This window comes from Glycine max, chromosome 20 (assembly GCF_000004515.6).
Source record: "Glycine max cultivar Williams 82 chromosome 20, Glycine_max_v4.0, whole genome shotgun sequence".
In the NCBI taxonomy this organism is placed as follows: domain Eukaryota; kingdom Viridiplantae; phylum Streptophyta; class Magnoliopsida; order Fabales; family Fabaceae; genus Glycine; species Glycine max.
The window spans coordinates 43,666,758-43,680,807 of NC_038256.2; the positions used below are offsets into that span (position 1 = coordinate 43,666,758).

The 14,050-nt window shown below is 31.9% G+C and overlaps 2 protein-coding genes across 5 annotated transcripts; both read left to right on the forward strand.

The window, feature by feature from the left end:
• The first annotated feature begins 929 nt into the window (after positions 1–929).
• LOC100782626 (uncharacterized) lies at positions 930–5,872 on the forward strand. Of its 4 annotated transcripts, none has more exons than XM_006605271.3 (3): positions 930–1,069; positions 1,328–1,661; positions 5,501–5,785. In XM_006605271.3, exons 2-3 carry the CDS (start codon positions 1,355–1,357, stop codon positions 5,554–5,556), a joined length of 363 nt encoding a protein of 120 aa, XP_006605334.1. In that variant the 5' UTR covers positions 930–1,069; positions 1,328–1,354; the 3' UTR covers positions 5,557–5,785.
• Positions 5,873–7,762: 1,890 nt separating this feature from the next.
• Positions 7,763–13,794, forward strand: LOC100811656 (3-isopropylmalate dehydratase large subunit, chloroplastic). Its single transcript, XM_003555449.5, has 15 exons — positions 7,763–7,980; positions 8,175–8,315; positions 8,395–8,565; positions 8,814–8,966; positions 10,188–10,256; positions 10,339–10,455; positions 10,664–10,738; positions 10,874–10,951; positions 11,040–11,135; positions 11,398–11,447; positions 11,939–11,993; positions 12,126–12,257; positions 12,850–12,897; positions 12,986–13,144; positions 13,442–13,794. The coding sequence occupies exons 1-15, from the start codon at positions 7,945–7,947 to the stop codon at positions 13,577–13,579; spliced, it is 1,518 nt and encodes a 505-aa protein (XP_003555497.1). The 5' UTR covers positions 7,763–7,944; the 3' UTR covers positions 13,580–13,794.
• Positions 13,795–14,050: the final 256 nt, after the last annotated feature.

Consider the following 14,050-nt stretch of genomic DNA (forward strand, 5'->3'; position numbering starts at 1 on the left):
TTATATATAACAACATTATTTATTTCATAACATAATTAACCTACTAATTCAGTTGATTAGAACATCGTGCTAATAATGTGAAAGTTACAAATTTGACTCTTATTTGAGTTTATTATTTAAATTTATATGTGCATTAAATATACATTAAAAATTTTAATGTTATATATAATAATATTATTTATTTTATAATATAATTAATCTATTAACTCAATTAATTAGATTATTATGTTAATAACATTCGGATTCGACTCCTGTTATTTATAGGCGTATTAGCCATGCCCAAACTTTTAGCATCAATTGGTTCTTGCTACACGAAAATTGGTGTAATTGTATTGTTGTCAAGTGGAAGGTTGACTCATTTCCTTGTGTTTGTTACCTGAAAAAATGTTGTAATCTTTATTTATTCTGACAGGAGATGATGGATTGGTTTTTCTTTCGGTTTTTTAATCTCTCGTTTAGGAAAAAATTGATTATTTTAAGAGTTTTTCACTGACCTGTTTACTCACATGTCAAAGTTTAACACATTTCTATCGTGTAACAAAAAAAAAAAGTTATTGGATTCCAACATAATTATCTTCAATAAAAATAATTTAACCCCATAAAAAATAAAGTTAATTTTGACATAAGGTAAAATATGATAAAACGATGATTTTATCTCAATAAAATTCCGCTTCAATTACTTTCATGAAGATAAATCACGATAAAGAGATGATTTGGTGTTAGATTAGCAAAACATCAAGTGCAATTAGTTTTGCTAGTGATCTGATAAATTGAATAAAAATAAAAATTACAATTAATTAAATCAAATTAAAGTGTTTTATACTTTAAGAAAATGTTTTATACTTAATTTAATTAATGTATAATTGGCGAAAAGTGTAATACTGCAATTAAGATAATAGTAGTAATTTAGCGAGATAAACCGATAAAGAAGTTATTACTTATTACCCTAATTTTTATTTAGGTTATCAATTGCTTTGGCATCGCTGGACGAAAAAATATGATAAAGTAGAAGTCTCCGTCTCCAACACACTCGTTCTCTGCCGCTCGCTGGTTCCGCCGCCAATTTCCGGTAAGTTAGTCTTCTTATGATTTCAAATTAATCATTTTTCTTAAATCTCTGACTTTACATTTTTTTAATTTAGAATAGCTGCCTTGCATACTACGGATTTTGAAGAAAAAAATAAATTACTTTACTTCAGTGATCAATATATAACTTAGGGTACCAACATTTTTGAAGTTGGAATGTAATATCTCACTAGATGCAATTTGGCCCACCAAAATTGGGTTTTTGCTATCTCTGGGTTGAAATGAAATGCATGTTCTTCAGGGTTTGATTTGAATTGGGGGGAAAGAAATGGAGTTTGTTAATCGAATAGTGGACATAGCTACCAGAGCTGTAAACAGCAACGCAGTGATCAATGTTTGTCTGCTTGCGTCGTTTGCAACACTCGGCGTAAGATCTATGAATCAGCAAAAGACCATTGAAGCTCTACAGGATGAGAAGGAGTCTCTTACCAAATCCAACAAGTCCATTAGAAAGACATTGTGGGACTGGAAACAGCAGCTTTATGCTGAAGCCTCCGCTGATTCTGCAGTGGTTCCTCTGGCTAGGCTCAAAGCAATCTATGGCGAAGCCCCGCCTCCTCCACGTGCCACGCTCGGTAATTCACTTACATGTCTTCCCCTGATGTAGACTTTAGCCATTGAATGAGACAATGAAATTTGATTTTGTTGATGTAGAAAATGGTTTTGTGGATTGAAAAGGAAGAGATGAATTATGCAGCATTGTACAAGTTATTTTGATTTTTCACTATTGGTTTGCATAATAGATTCCTATAATTTTTCCTGTTATACATGGTATTGTGCTATTTATGCTTTAACTATTGGGTGGGATTTATGCATTTGGTAACTTGGGGGAAATTTGATGCCTGTACTTCAATCCTTTGTGTTTAAGGAGGAGTATCAATGTGCTTATAATGTAATCCATTGTTTGGGAGGGAATGTAGTTTCATTCTTGCTGTTATGCTTATAGTCACTCTAGAAAGGATTTTGCTAACAAGTGCCATGAGGAGCCGGTTAAGGAGTGTTCTTGATATAATAAATGTTTTTTTTCCAATTAAAACTTAATACTTTTGATTCCTTATAGTAAATGGTTAGCATGTGCCTTCTGGAAAAGATCTTCTGTTTGATTAAGCAAGGTTCAATTTGGAAAAAAGTGAACTGAACCTTCTTCATATTCTTGTGTTAAATGTATATCAGGCGAGGTGATAATGTATTACTGTTGAACGACCAATGGAGATAATTTGTTACTTGCTATGCTATGGCAGATCTTTTTTTTTAAGTTCTAGCTTTGATTTTTTTTTTCTCTCCATATATCTAAGACATTTCCAAAGAAGAAAATCCTAAAAGAATGTCTTAGATCATAATCATATTGGTAACTGGTATGTTAATTGTTTGAAAGGTCATTTTGATAACCATAATGAAGCAGCAGAATGTATGCTAATTGTTTGAAAAGTCATTTTGATAAGAACTTGTTTTTGTCTGCGAATTTATTCTGATCATCTACTAGATTAGCTTTTCATTTGAAAATTTCCAGTTGATATAGAAACAGTGATAGGGGAAATAGACAAAGCAGTACTGGAGGCAAAAGTTATTTGAAAAAGAAGTACAAAACACTGACTTAATAAATCTTCTCAAACAAATTGTAAAAATACAGAAAAAGAGAAAATAACAAACAGACCAAAGTTCAATATAACAATTTCTTCCAACCTTGTACACTATCTCTTAGAGAAGCCCACATAGTTAACAGTGACAGACTGATAGCATTAGATGTTAGATAAAAAGTAGGAAACCAAAAACAACATATCAGTTGTATAATTTGACATAGAATTAAAACACATTAAAAGCTTTTACAATCAATTATTATAGGGATAAATAAGATAAAGCAAGAGTTTAGAAAAGCCTGAGTTGAAGCACGCAATGTGCTGTCCATAGAGAGAAAATGTCCCACTGCACTTGTAGAAAAATATAATGCATTCCTCTCCCAAAATATGTCAACCTGTCGGATCGATTGTGTGCAACAAAGGATCCTCAAACCAATCAACACCAATGCTCCAAAACATTTTTAAATAGTAGTTGAATTTTATAAAAGAGAGATAAGCAAAAATCATTTTCTGATTAACGTTGCAACTCAACGTGCAACAATAAAGACTTGATCAATATAATCTTGACTAATTAAAAGACAAGATTGGATAGATATTTTTTAAAACTGATTCTGAAAAGAAAAATATTTTACTTTAAATTTTAAATTATAATAAAAATATTTTTCAACAATTCCCCACTAAATTTAAAATTTAAAGCAATGAAAAAATAAATATTTTAATTATATAAAAACTGAAAAAAGCAATTTTTATTGGAGCATGTGATATTATATTTTCAGTATAAGAAACCTTATGGGTTTGAGTCTTATACTTAGTGCATATGAACTTTCACCTAAGGAAAACATAGAGATTTGATTGTATTAAATTACATCCCCTTTAACCAGGCTTTAAAACCCAATAGAATATAAGTATTCATTTGAGTTATAATCAATGGATGTGCATTACAGTCTTGCACATGTATCTTGTTTCGTAAATGTCACTTAGAGATGGACCCTTATCTCAAAATGGTGATCCCACCACCACACTCACTAGGTGAACACTTAAAAAATGATCCGTGACTACCACCTCAACAATCAACTGTCGTTGGGTTCAATGATAGGTATTCAAGTATGATCTTTTCAGTAAAATAAAAATATGTATACCTCAATCTTATAATTGACTCAATTTAAAGTACACTTTAGAATAGGAATTGGAACAGCTCCGCAATATTCATAATTTTTGTGCATTGTAGTCAACAAACAACTTTGTTGTTACTCATTGGACTGGATTCATCCGATCGCCATTCGCACTGAAATGGATGTCCGTTGTTGTGACTAGTTAATGGGCATAAATCTTATTTCCCTCGACGACTTAATGTGTTGACATGTCAATTTTGCCTACAAAATAAAGACTGACATGTCAGGACATACTTAAGTCGTCAAAGGGAATAGGATTTAAGGCCATTAACTAGTCACAACAATGGACACTCATCTCTGTGTGAATAGCGATCTCGTGAATGGAGTCAACGAGTAACAATGAAGTTGGTTGTTGACTACGTTACACTAAAACTATGAATATTGCAGAGCTGTTCCAATTCCTATTCCTATGGCGAAGTGTACTTTAAACTACCTCAATTATAAGATTGAGGTATACATATTTTTCATTTACTAAAAAGATCATATTTAAATACCTCTTAATGACCCAACAACAGTTGAGGTGGTAGTCACATGAGTTCACCTAGTGAGTGTGGTGGTGGGACTATCACTACAAGCTAATCTCTAAGTGACACTTACAAAACAAGATACATGCACAAAGCCTTAACGTGCACCTACTAATTAGAACTCAAATGAACACCTATGTTGTGTTCTAAAGCCTAGTTAAAGGGGATGTAGTTTAAGACAGTCAAGTCTCTACATTTCCCCTAGGTGAAAGTTCATCTATAAGGCTCAAACTTAGGAAGTTCCTTATACTTGAAAATATAATATGCTTCATTAAAAATTGTTTTTCAGTTTTTATATATTCATAATATTATTTTTTTCATTGCTTAAAATTAGTGGGAGCTTGTTAGAAAATACTTTATTATAGTTTAAATTAAAATATTTTCCTTTTCAGAATCAGTTTTAAACAAATATTTGTTCAATCTTATCTTTTAATTAGTTAAGATTATACCAAGTCTTGGCTGTTGCAACCTTCAAAAGGACATTTTTCCTATTATTCAGAGTTTTTACTGCTAGACATTAAAGGATTTTCTTATGCAGTTTCAAAGATTTTTCTGTTGCTGCATATTGCTTTTTTGGGGCTGAACATTGTGGCTCTTAGCATTATATATTGATGTTGCCGGTTAAGAAAAGAAGAGAGACATGTACAGAAAATCATTTTGCTTAGCTCATAAAATTCAACTGCTATTTAAAAAATGTTTTGGAGGATTGGTGTTTTTTATTGTTTGGGGATCCTTTGATGCGCACTATCGATCCGACGGGTTGACGTATATCGGAAGATGAACACATTATATTTTTCTACCTAGGCTTTTTTAAACTTATTTATCCTTTATAATAATTGATTTAAAAACATTTTATGTGAAAAATACTATTGTTTTATGTTTACTGCTTTGATTTATTCGGAAAAAAAATTTATCTAACATGAGACGCATTTAGTTTTACTAATGGTGTGAATTTCTTTCACATTTCTGTTTTTCTGCACAAATTTTTTAACACAGCTGTCGTAAAAAATTGATATTTATCAATCCTAGTTAGAGATTAATTACACAGTTTGAGTGATTGGTCAATCCGCATTTTCTATGCACATCAGCTTTTGCATTACGTCTTGAGTTCTGACCTTTAAGTTGTTTTGTGTCTTTTCAGCAGATACTGTGACGAAAGATGCAAATTCGTCTGGTGCCAACAAAATAATCGCCTGAGGTCTGGTTAGTTATCAGCACCTTTAGAAGTTTTTGGCATTGGAAGGCTGTTAATAAATATTTTCCAAGAGAACATAAAGGTATTATCCTGTCATAATTTGTTATTTTAATTGCATGTAAATGTAGAACTTGGAGGGAGTCAAAAAGGTGAAAAAATTTTCATTGTAAGGACAAAAGCACACTTATTTTTGTTATATATATTATCCATCTAACAATTTTGGTTAGATAAGAGGATGCAGTGTTCAATATTGTCCCATCAAACTACTCTTGTTGACTCCCATGATGCATGTAATGGATGACTTTTCATGAGCAAAAACGTTGCTTCTTCATTTTATCACCTATTTTAGACGCCTGCATTGTTTGAACACGTACGTACTAGCTATCATTCTATCCAGCTGAATTTGCACTTGCGACCATTATAATATGAGCTTTTGATCCATGCTATTTGATTTCTAAAACGATCCCTCGCCTGCGTTCGTGTGTGGATGCACAGGGTTCCATAATTACGTTTTCCTGCTTCTTTTAAACCAAATGACTCTATGATATTCTCTATATTGACAAGTTGTAATGTTCGTTAATCAAGTAATGCATCGATTCTGAATGACGGTTTATGGGGACTGGCGGTTTAATATTGGTTGAATACATAGTTGCTTATATCAGATGATATAAATCGATTCTGAATGAGAAATTGTAATCAAATTGATTTATGTGGACTGCCCTTTAATCCAAATTTGTATAGAAACTTTTATTGGTTGCCAACAAGAGTGAAAATTGAATGTTATAGAAGACTGTTACCGAATGTCCTAAGAGGGACACAAATCTTGGTAATTGGTATCATATGCACACTGACTCACATCTTACGATTAACGAGAATCTTGGAAGGTGTACGCCATAATCAACTATAGATGATCGTTTTAGGGTTACAAAGGAGTCCAATAAACTCAAATAGTTCACAAAGAACAAAATTAATTAATCTCACAACTATATTGTTGATTTTGTAATTTTTTTATTTATTTTTTCTATTAGTGGAAGTAAGATACTTTTTATCTGCATTATTATTGAAAGAGAGAGAATAAAAATTAAATAAAATTGGAAAAATGAAACAGTTTTAGTTTATTGATTTTTTATGCCTACGCTTTAGGTTACCTTTGACATGTTATTTCAATTAATTTTTAGTTTTTTTTACTCATTGAAAAGTTAATTTGACATTTTTTATCAATAAATATTAATTGTTAATTTTTGTTAATAGAAAAGATCAAATTCTTGACATTTTTTTTTCTTCTCTTTCTTTTTTTAACTATTTAATTAATCTTATATCTCTAAGTTAGGTTGATCTTACTTATAATTGTTTGTGTCTATGGGTAGTTTCTTATTTGTTATAGTCATATGGAGTTATTGAATGTTTGTGCAGTTATTAGGTGTAAAATATTTGTTAAGTTATAGATTAAATGATTTTTGTCATCAAAGTTTTTTCAATGTAAAATTGGACTCATGAAAAATATTTTTTTAGTGTGTATTTAAAATTTAAAATGGGTTTATATTATAAATTCAGTAATAAATATATGTTTTTACGAGTGTGACTCTCCTTTAATTTTTTGGTTGAAAAAAAATACTTCCCTTCTGGATGTAATGGGTCAAATCAAGGTCGATTAGAGTGATTATAGTGCAAAATCGACTACTAGTTGTAATCGAAATTGATGTAGCTCATTCCAAATATAGTCCACTGTACTGACCCCCCAAAAACCAGAAGTACATTCCCCAGTGCCCCTGCTTTGTGATGGATTTCAGATGAAAAGTTACACTTACAAATTTTTGCATTTGTTCAAATGGTTTCTAACTCTAATTCAAACGCATCCTAAAGTGCATTTTTAGTTTGACTTGGAAAATTAATTTTGTATATATTTTTACATGTTTGATTTTATATTAAAAAAAAATTAAAATTGATTCTAGATTAAAATAACTTTTAAGTAATTTCTACATTAGATTTAAAATTTTATATTAAATTTTACTTTTAATTTGATTTTATAATAAAATATCTAAATATAAATTAAATTACATCACTTAAAAATTAATTTTATGGCATACATCCAAACAAACACTAATTAATTTTGGATTGATAAGAGTTGGGAAAAGTATTCTGTATTAGGAATCAAATAAAAAATCAATAGTAATCTTGACCCCAGTGTTAATTGTTGAAAGACATCTGGATTGTGGCAATAGGGCTGCTAGTGCTTAGTACAAAGGAAAGTGAGGAGAAATATCCTCGTTTTCGTTTCCGTTTTGCTCTTGACATCCTCTCTCACCCTAAATCCTAAACATAAAACCTCTTTATTGCTTTCCCTATATGATCTAAGTAAGCATTAGCCACCAACAGTGAGTGCTTCAATCATGGCATTCAACTCTTCACCTTTCATCACTTGCAAGGTCTTTCCACTAATAAACTTAATTACATTCACACACTACTAAATTAATGTTTACTCCTGCTATCATAGACTGTAACAATTGCTTTCTCAGATACTGAGCTCTTGAATTTAATATCAATAGAGTACACTTATTTTTATTTTATTTTTTAAATAACACACATTTGTAATTCTCTGATATTTTTGTTTCATGATCAGAAAGACTTGGGTTTCTTTGCTTTTCCTTCACCATCCTCCATAATTGGGAAGAGACAGAAATGCAAGAAAACATCATCAAATAAGATTGTTTCTGTTGTGTCATCCCCCAAGAACAAACGCAGCCCTTCTGCAACTGGCTCAGTTGTGTTCACTTTCTTCCCTGTTTTCCATTGATATATGCTCAAATTTTAGTGTTAATGATGGCTGTTGCTCACTGTAGACCAAAATTCCGATGACTGCGACAGAGAAGATTCTGGCAAGAGCTGCCGAGAAATGTGAGGTGAGGCCAGGGGAGAACGCTTGGGCAAATGTTGATGTTTTGATGATCAATGATATCACTTGTCCAGGTATTTCTGGAATCTTCAAGAAAGAGTTTGGCAACACTGCAAAGGTATCTTCACTTGATGCATGTTATTAATCATGAATCAAATATCAGTATATCAGCAAAACTTTGTTTGGTGCTAACCAAACCAAATTTTATTTAATCTATTAAGTTAACACATGATCGTTAGAAAATGTTTGAATTTTCACCTAGTTATAGCTATGAACAAACTTTTTAACGATATATTACTACATCATTTGACACCAAAAAAATATTACTACATGTTTGAATAATAATGTAAATTTTTCATGCTAAAGGTTTGGGACCGTGAAAAGATTGTGGTTATCCCTGATCATTACATATTCACAAATGATGAACGCGCACACCGCAATGTGGATATTGCTAGAGATTTTTGTGTTGAGCAAGATATCAAGTACTTTTATGATATTCAAGATCGCAGTAACTTCAGGGTGCGATGTCTCTTTAGACTTTTCTTACACATTGGTTGGTTTCATTTTTTATTTTATTTTATTTTTTGTATATTTTGTTCTCTATTTAACATTGTTCAATTAATAAAAAAAGAAGGAAAATGCTAGTTTCAAAAATGATTCCAGATATTTGAAGTGAAACCAAACAAGCATAACTATATTTGAATAACAATGTCAAATTTCCTGGAAAACTACTAATTTTGCAGATAATGTTATGCCCTGAAAGTCAACTAATTTTCCTGAATAATAATGTCACATTATATTACTTGCATCACAAGTCAATTATCTATACCTATTTTCTAAAAAAAGAAAAAGATAAGAAATTAACCTGTGTGTTGGACAGCCAGCCCAGATTAAATAAAATTGAAAAGCGTCTTAGACTCTAGTTAATTGTATATAACTTGCAAATTTAAAAGGGAAAAAAATTACTGTTTATCAACAATGAGGCATTCCAACTTGTTCAGCGAAAGAGCCCTTAATGCAGTTTTAAAAACTGACCCGTATGACCAGTTTTAAAGTACTGGGTCATTGGGTTAATAGGTAAAACAGTGGATCCTTAAATAACTTGTATGACCCAATATGTATTAAAAAATATGAAAATTTTATTCCATCTTAAAGAAAATCCCAAAAAGAATCACTACTCATAAACAAAATCAAAGTGTAAGTATCTAAATCAATTAAGCATTGGCGCTCCTTATACATAACAAATTGAACAAGTAATATAAAAAAAAAATCAACAATCACATTGCAACAACAAAGAGTTGTCATTTTGAGTAATTTGAAAAGAAAAGAAAAAGTTACATGATCTTGCCCAAGTCAACAGGTTACTTATCCGTTCAACCACAAATCCAACCGGATCACACCAAGTTGACTGTATGAATGGGCTGATAGCCAACCCAACCCGATCTAACCACCGATTTATGATAGAACAGGTTAACTAGGCCAATGATTCTTTTTGAACTAGTAATTAATTAACATGAGTTCTTCATTTGTTTGGAAATAATCTTATGTGTCTAATAAGTAATGGTTCATGTTTAGTCATTTTATTTTATTTTTAATTGTGTCATCGATCATATTGATTCATAAAGCTTTTATTAGAAAATTAAACATTAGCAGTTTATTTTCATGTCATTGAAGTAACTTTAATCATTAACCATCAAGAAATAAAGTTTTATAGACCGCATAATAATTTATACATTGCAGGCTAATCCAGATTATAAAGGTGTTTGTCACGTTGCTCTAGCACAGGAAGGTCATTGCAGACCTGGAGAGGTAAGTTTCTGTTAACAAAGCTAAGACATGTTAAAATTTGAAATCTACAGGTTTCAAAGATGTTCTGATCACTTGATAATAGGTCTTGTTTGGTACTGATTCTCACACCACATCAGCTGGAGCATTTGGCCAGTTTGCCACAGGAGTTGGTAACACTGATGCAGCTTTTGTATTAGGGACAGGGAAGATCTTACTCAAGGCAAGTAAACAAATATCATCACTTTATTAAATGTGAAAAACACCTAAATTTTATTGATGAAGGCTAAGACTTTTCATCTTGCCCTACATTCAAGATGAAAGTTTATATCTTTCTTCCCAGATAAACCAACACTATCATTTTGCTTCTACATTTTAGTATTTGTTCTTATCAACCATTGCCAAATGTCATAAATATCCTTAAACTTCAGGTGCCTCCAACATTAAGATTTGTACTGGATGGTGAAAAGCCCAGCTATTTGCTTGCGAAGGATCTAATTTTAAATGTGGGTAATGGGTTCCTCTCATGTTTTTCCATTTGAATGAAATGCTGTTAATCAAAGTTATGTGACATGAGTATATTATAACACTGTTGTCTGTTTTCTTTTCGTGGTGTTGCCATTTGAAAAACCATCATTCAGATCATTGGTGAAATATCTGTGTCTGGTGCAACATATAAAACGATGGAGTTTGTTGGGACAACAATTGAAAGTTTAAGTGTATGCATACTTTTAACACTGTTTTCTTTCTATATGGTATGTTATTTGCACTAGTATAAGACTTTTGAATTGTTGTATTGTATTGTAGATGGAAGAAAGGATGACACTGTGCAACATGGTTATAGAAGCTGGAGGGAAAAACGGTATTGTTGCTGCTGATAGAACCACATACAAATACCTTGAGGTTGTTGAAGTTGAACAGCGCCCTTTATGTTTTTCTCATTTCACTGTTTCTCTCTTCATGTATGTGCTTGCATATATACATGCAAGATGCTGAATTTTCAATTAAAAAAAGATGTGCTAGTTAAGTAATGCTTGAAATATGCTCCTGCATTACATGTTTGTGTGTAATAAGTTTTGCCTTACTTAATAGAGTTTTCACATCTTAATTCTTTCCCCTTTTTCTCGCTGCCATGGATTTTATATTGTTTAGTTCTTTTGCACAGGATAAGACGTCTGCACCATATGAGCCAGTTTCTAGTGATGAGAATGCAAGGCAAGTTCTGTTTGCTCCGCATATATATACAAATATTATTTATTTGATTTATAATTACCAAGATCTAAATTCCCTTTTCATGGATCTGGAATTGCAATATTAGATGGACCAGAGATGATTTGACCTTAGGACGTTTCATGTAATTTAAGAATATTGTTTTTTAAAATGTGATTTAGAGATATCTGCTATTTCTGATTGACCAATAGGGTATAAGTTTTATAATGGTCAAATGGTGAGTTTATATCCATCAAATATAAAATTTAGACGCTATTATTATGCAATTTCAGGTTTCACCAAAATATGGCCAGTGATAACTGATGAGTAATTGGTTGACTTTAAGAGTTAGTTGTCTTATATTCTTAATTATTTTCTTACCATAAAAACAATCACGGTCTTTTCAGAACAATTCATATATTTCCCCCCTTTGTTTTCTCTTATGTGATTCTTTTGAACTGTTTTTCTTTTTCTTTTTTTACTTGTTGATGTGCCAGGTTTCTAGCCCAATATAGATTTGATGTATCAAATATGGAACCATTGGTTGCAAAGGTACTTTTACTTTAACTTAATCATATTTTTATCTTCATTTTGCCATAAAAAGTGTTAAGAATTTTGTGTTGTAAAAGATTCTTTTTGAGTTTGATTGCTAATATAATGCAATGTGTTTGAACCACCATACAGCCACATTCCCCCGATAATCGTGCTTTGGCAAGAGAATGCAACAATGTGAAAATTGACAGAGTATACATTGGATCCTGCACTGGTGGGAAGACTGAAGATTTTATGGCTGCAGCAAAAGTTTTCTTAGCGGGGGTATGTCTATTATAATTTCTTTCTCCTGCACTTTCTTTTTAACATGCAAACTGCATTTATTTTATGGTGGATATTGGAAAACCATTAATACTCTGGATTCAGGAGGGCTAGAACCACATACTTCTCACCGTGAAGGATGGCAGTCCGTGCAAGAATTTCATGTTTCTGTTTGGACGGTGATAAATTTGGATGGCAATATTCTGCCTCTCACAGAAATTTGGAATTGAGTGCAAACTTGTTATTTTTTCATTCCATCTGTTATGAAAGCGTTCAAATGAAAATTTACAAAGCATATTGTAAACAAGTTTTCCTCAATAAATAACTATGTTAGATTGCAAGTCAGTGAATTATAATAATTTCAATTTTCAACGCATACAAGGAAAACATAATGTTTTATGAACATGAGCATGTGAGACAATTTTGAGTATTTGATCTTAGTACGATTTATTTGAGCCACTTTTGAGGCTGCACCTTATGCAGAATAATGTCTTTATATAGTTCTTATTTAAATTTTTTCTGCTCAGTAAACATTAGTATCTGTTCTTTTTCTTTCTTTATCATCTTTAACATAATGAAACCGGTTCCACTGTAGGGAAAAACCGTCAAAGTTCCTACTTTTCTTGTGCCTGCTACACAAAAGGTCTGTTAAGGTGCACTATTTCTATTCAAGATATGGGTGTTGTTACCTGTTTCATAAGTGTTAACCACCTAAGTCGTCAAATTTTCAGGTTTGGATGGACTTATACACACTTGAGGTACCTGACTCAGGTGGCAAGACTTGTTCGATGATTTTTGAAGAAGCTGGCTGTGATCCTCCTGCTAGTCCTAGTTGTGCTGCATGTATGGGTGGTCCAAGAGACACATATGGACGTTTAAATGAACCCCAGGTATACTTACACTTTTTTAGAATCAAACATACCCTTAATCATAAAATATTGCTTAAAAAGAAAATCTTAGTTTGTAGCTAAAATATGTTGGGACTTGGGAATTAACTGACATTAAAAAAGAATGGACTTAAGTTCCAGTTAACACACTGCCCTTCTCAGCTAACTCAAATTCCTTTGTAACACCAAGTTCTTATTTTCTGGAGCGATAATATAGTTAGAGTCTTATAGATAAATGTAACACCAAGTTGTGTTATTGTTTTCCTTTTGATGTAACTGATGAAAGGACTGTCAATGCAGGTCTGTGTCTCAACAACAAATCGAAATTTCCCTGGTCGGATGGGGCACATGGAAGGCCAGATATATCTTGCTTCCCCCTATACTGCTGCAGCATCTGCACTAACTGGTTTCGTAACTGATCCCAGGGAGTTCTTGTAGATCAGCTAAAATGGGTAGAAAGCAGTTTCTACCTAATTGGAAAAATAATAAAATAAAAAAAAGCTCAAAGAACTTTTATGCCAGAACCAGAATTATGTATTTTAAAGTCAAGTAGTTAGCTTGTAAGCGTAGAGCATGTTATTAGTGTGTTACAACTTGGCAGCAATCCACATAATTTTTACAATTACAACTATTGGAAAGTTAAGATAAGACTACAACTCATTGAAGCAATTTTCTCTCGTCTCTTTTATTATCTCTCTAGGGTGTCTACCCATCATTATTCAATATGAAAATAAGACTACACAACTCGTTGAAGCACTTTCAGTAGACTGCGCATCATCATATTAATAAAACTGAAACCACCTTTGCAATAACACACACGAATATATACGTAATTGTCATTGAGGAAGATGGAACAACGAAAAGCCCAAAATACAGCCTTCATAATGAATCACATCATATTATAGAGTC

Bases quoted from the DNA above. Each gene is read 5' to 3' on its own strand.
- LOC100782626 (XM_006605271.3), top strand. From the start codon at position 1,355: ATGGAGTTTGTTAATCGAATAGTGGACATAGCTACCAGAGCTGTAAAC. The intron at 1,662-5,500 runs GTAATTCACTTA...GTGTCTTTTCAG, and splicing joins TCCTCCACGTGCCACGCTCG to CAGATACTGTGACGAAAGAT.
- LOC100811656 (XM_003555449.5), top strand. From the start codon at position 7,945: ATGGCATTCAACTCTTCACCTTTCATCACTTGCAAG. The intron at 8,316-8,394 runs GTTGTGTTCACT...TGCTCACTGTAG, and splicing joins GCCCTTCTGCAACTGGCTCA to ACCAAAATTCCGATGACTGC. The intron at 10,739-10,873 runs GTGGGTAATGGG...ACCATCATTCAG, and splicing joins CGAAGGATCTAATTTTAAAT to ATCATTGGTGAAATATCTGT.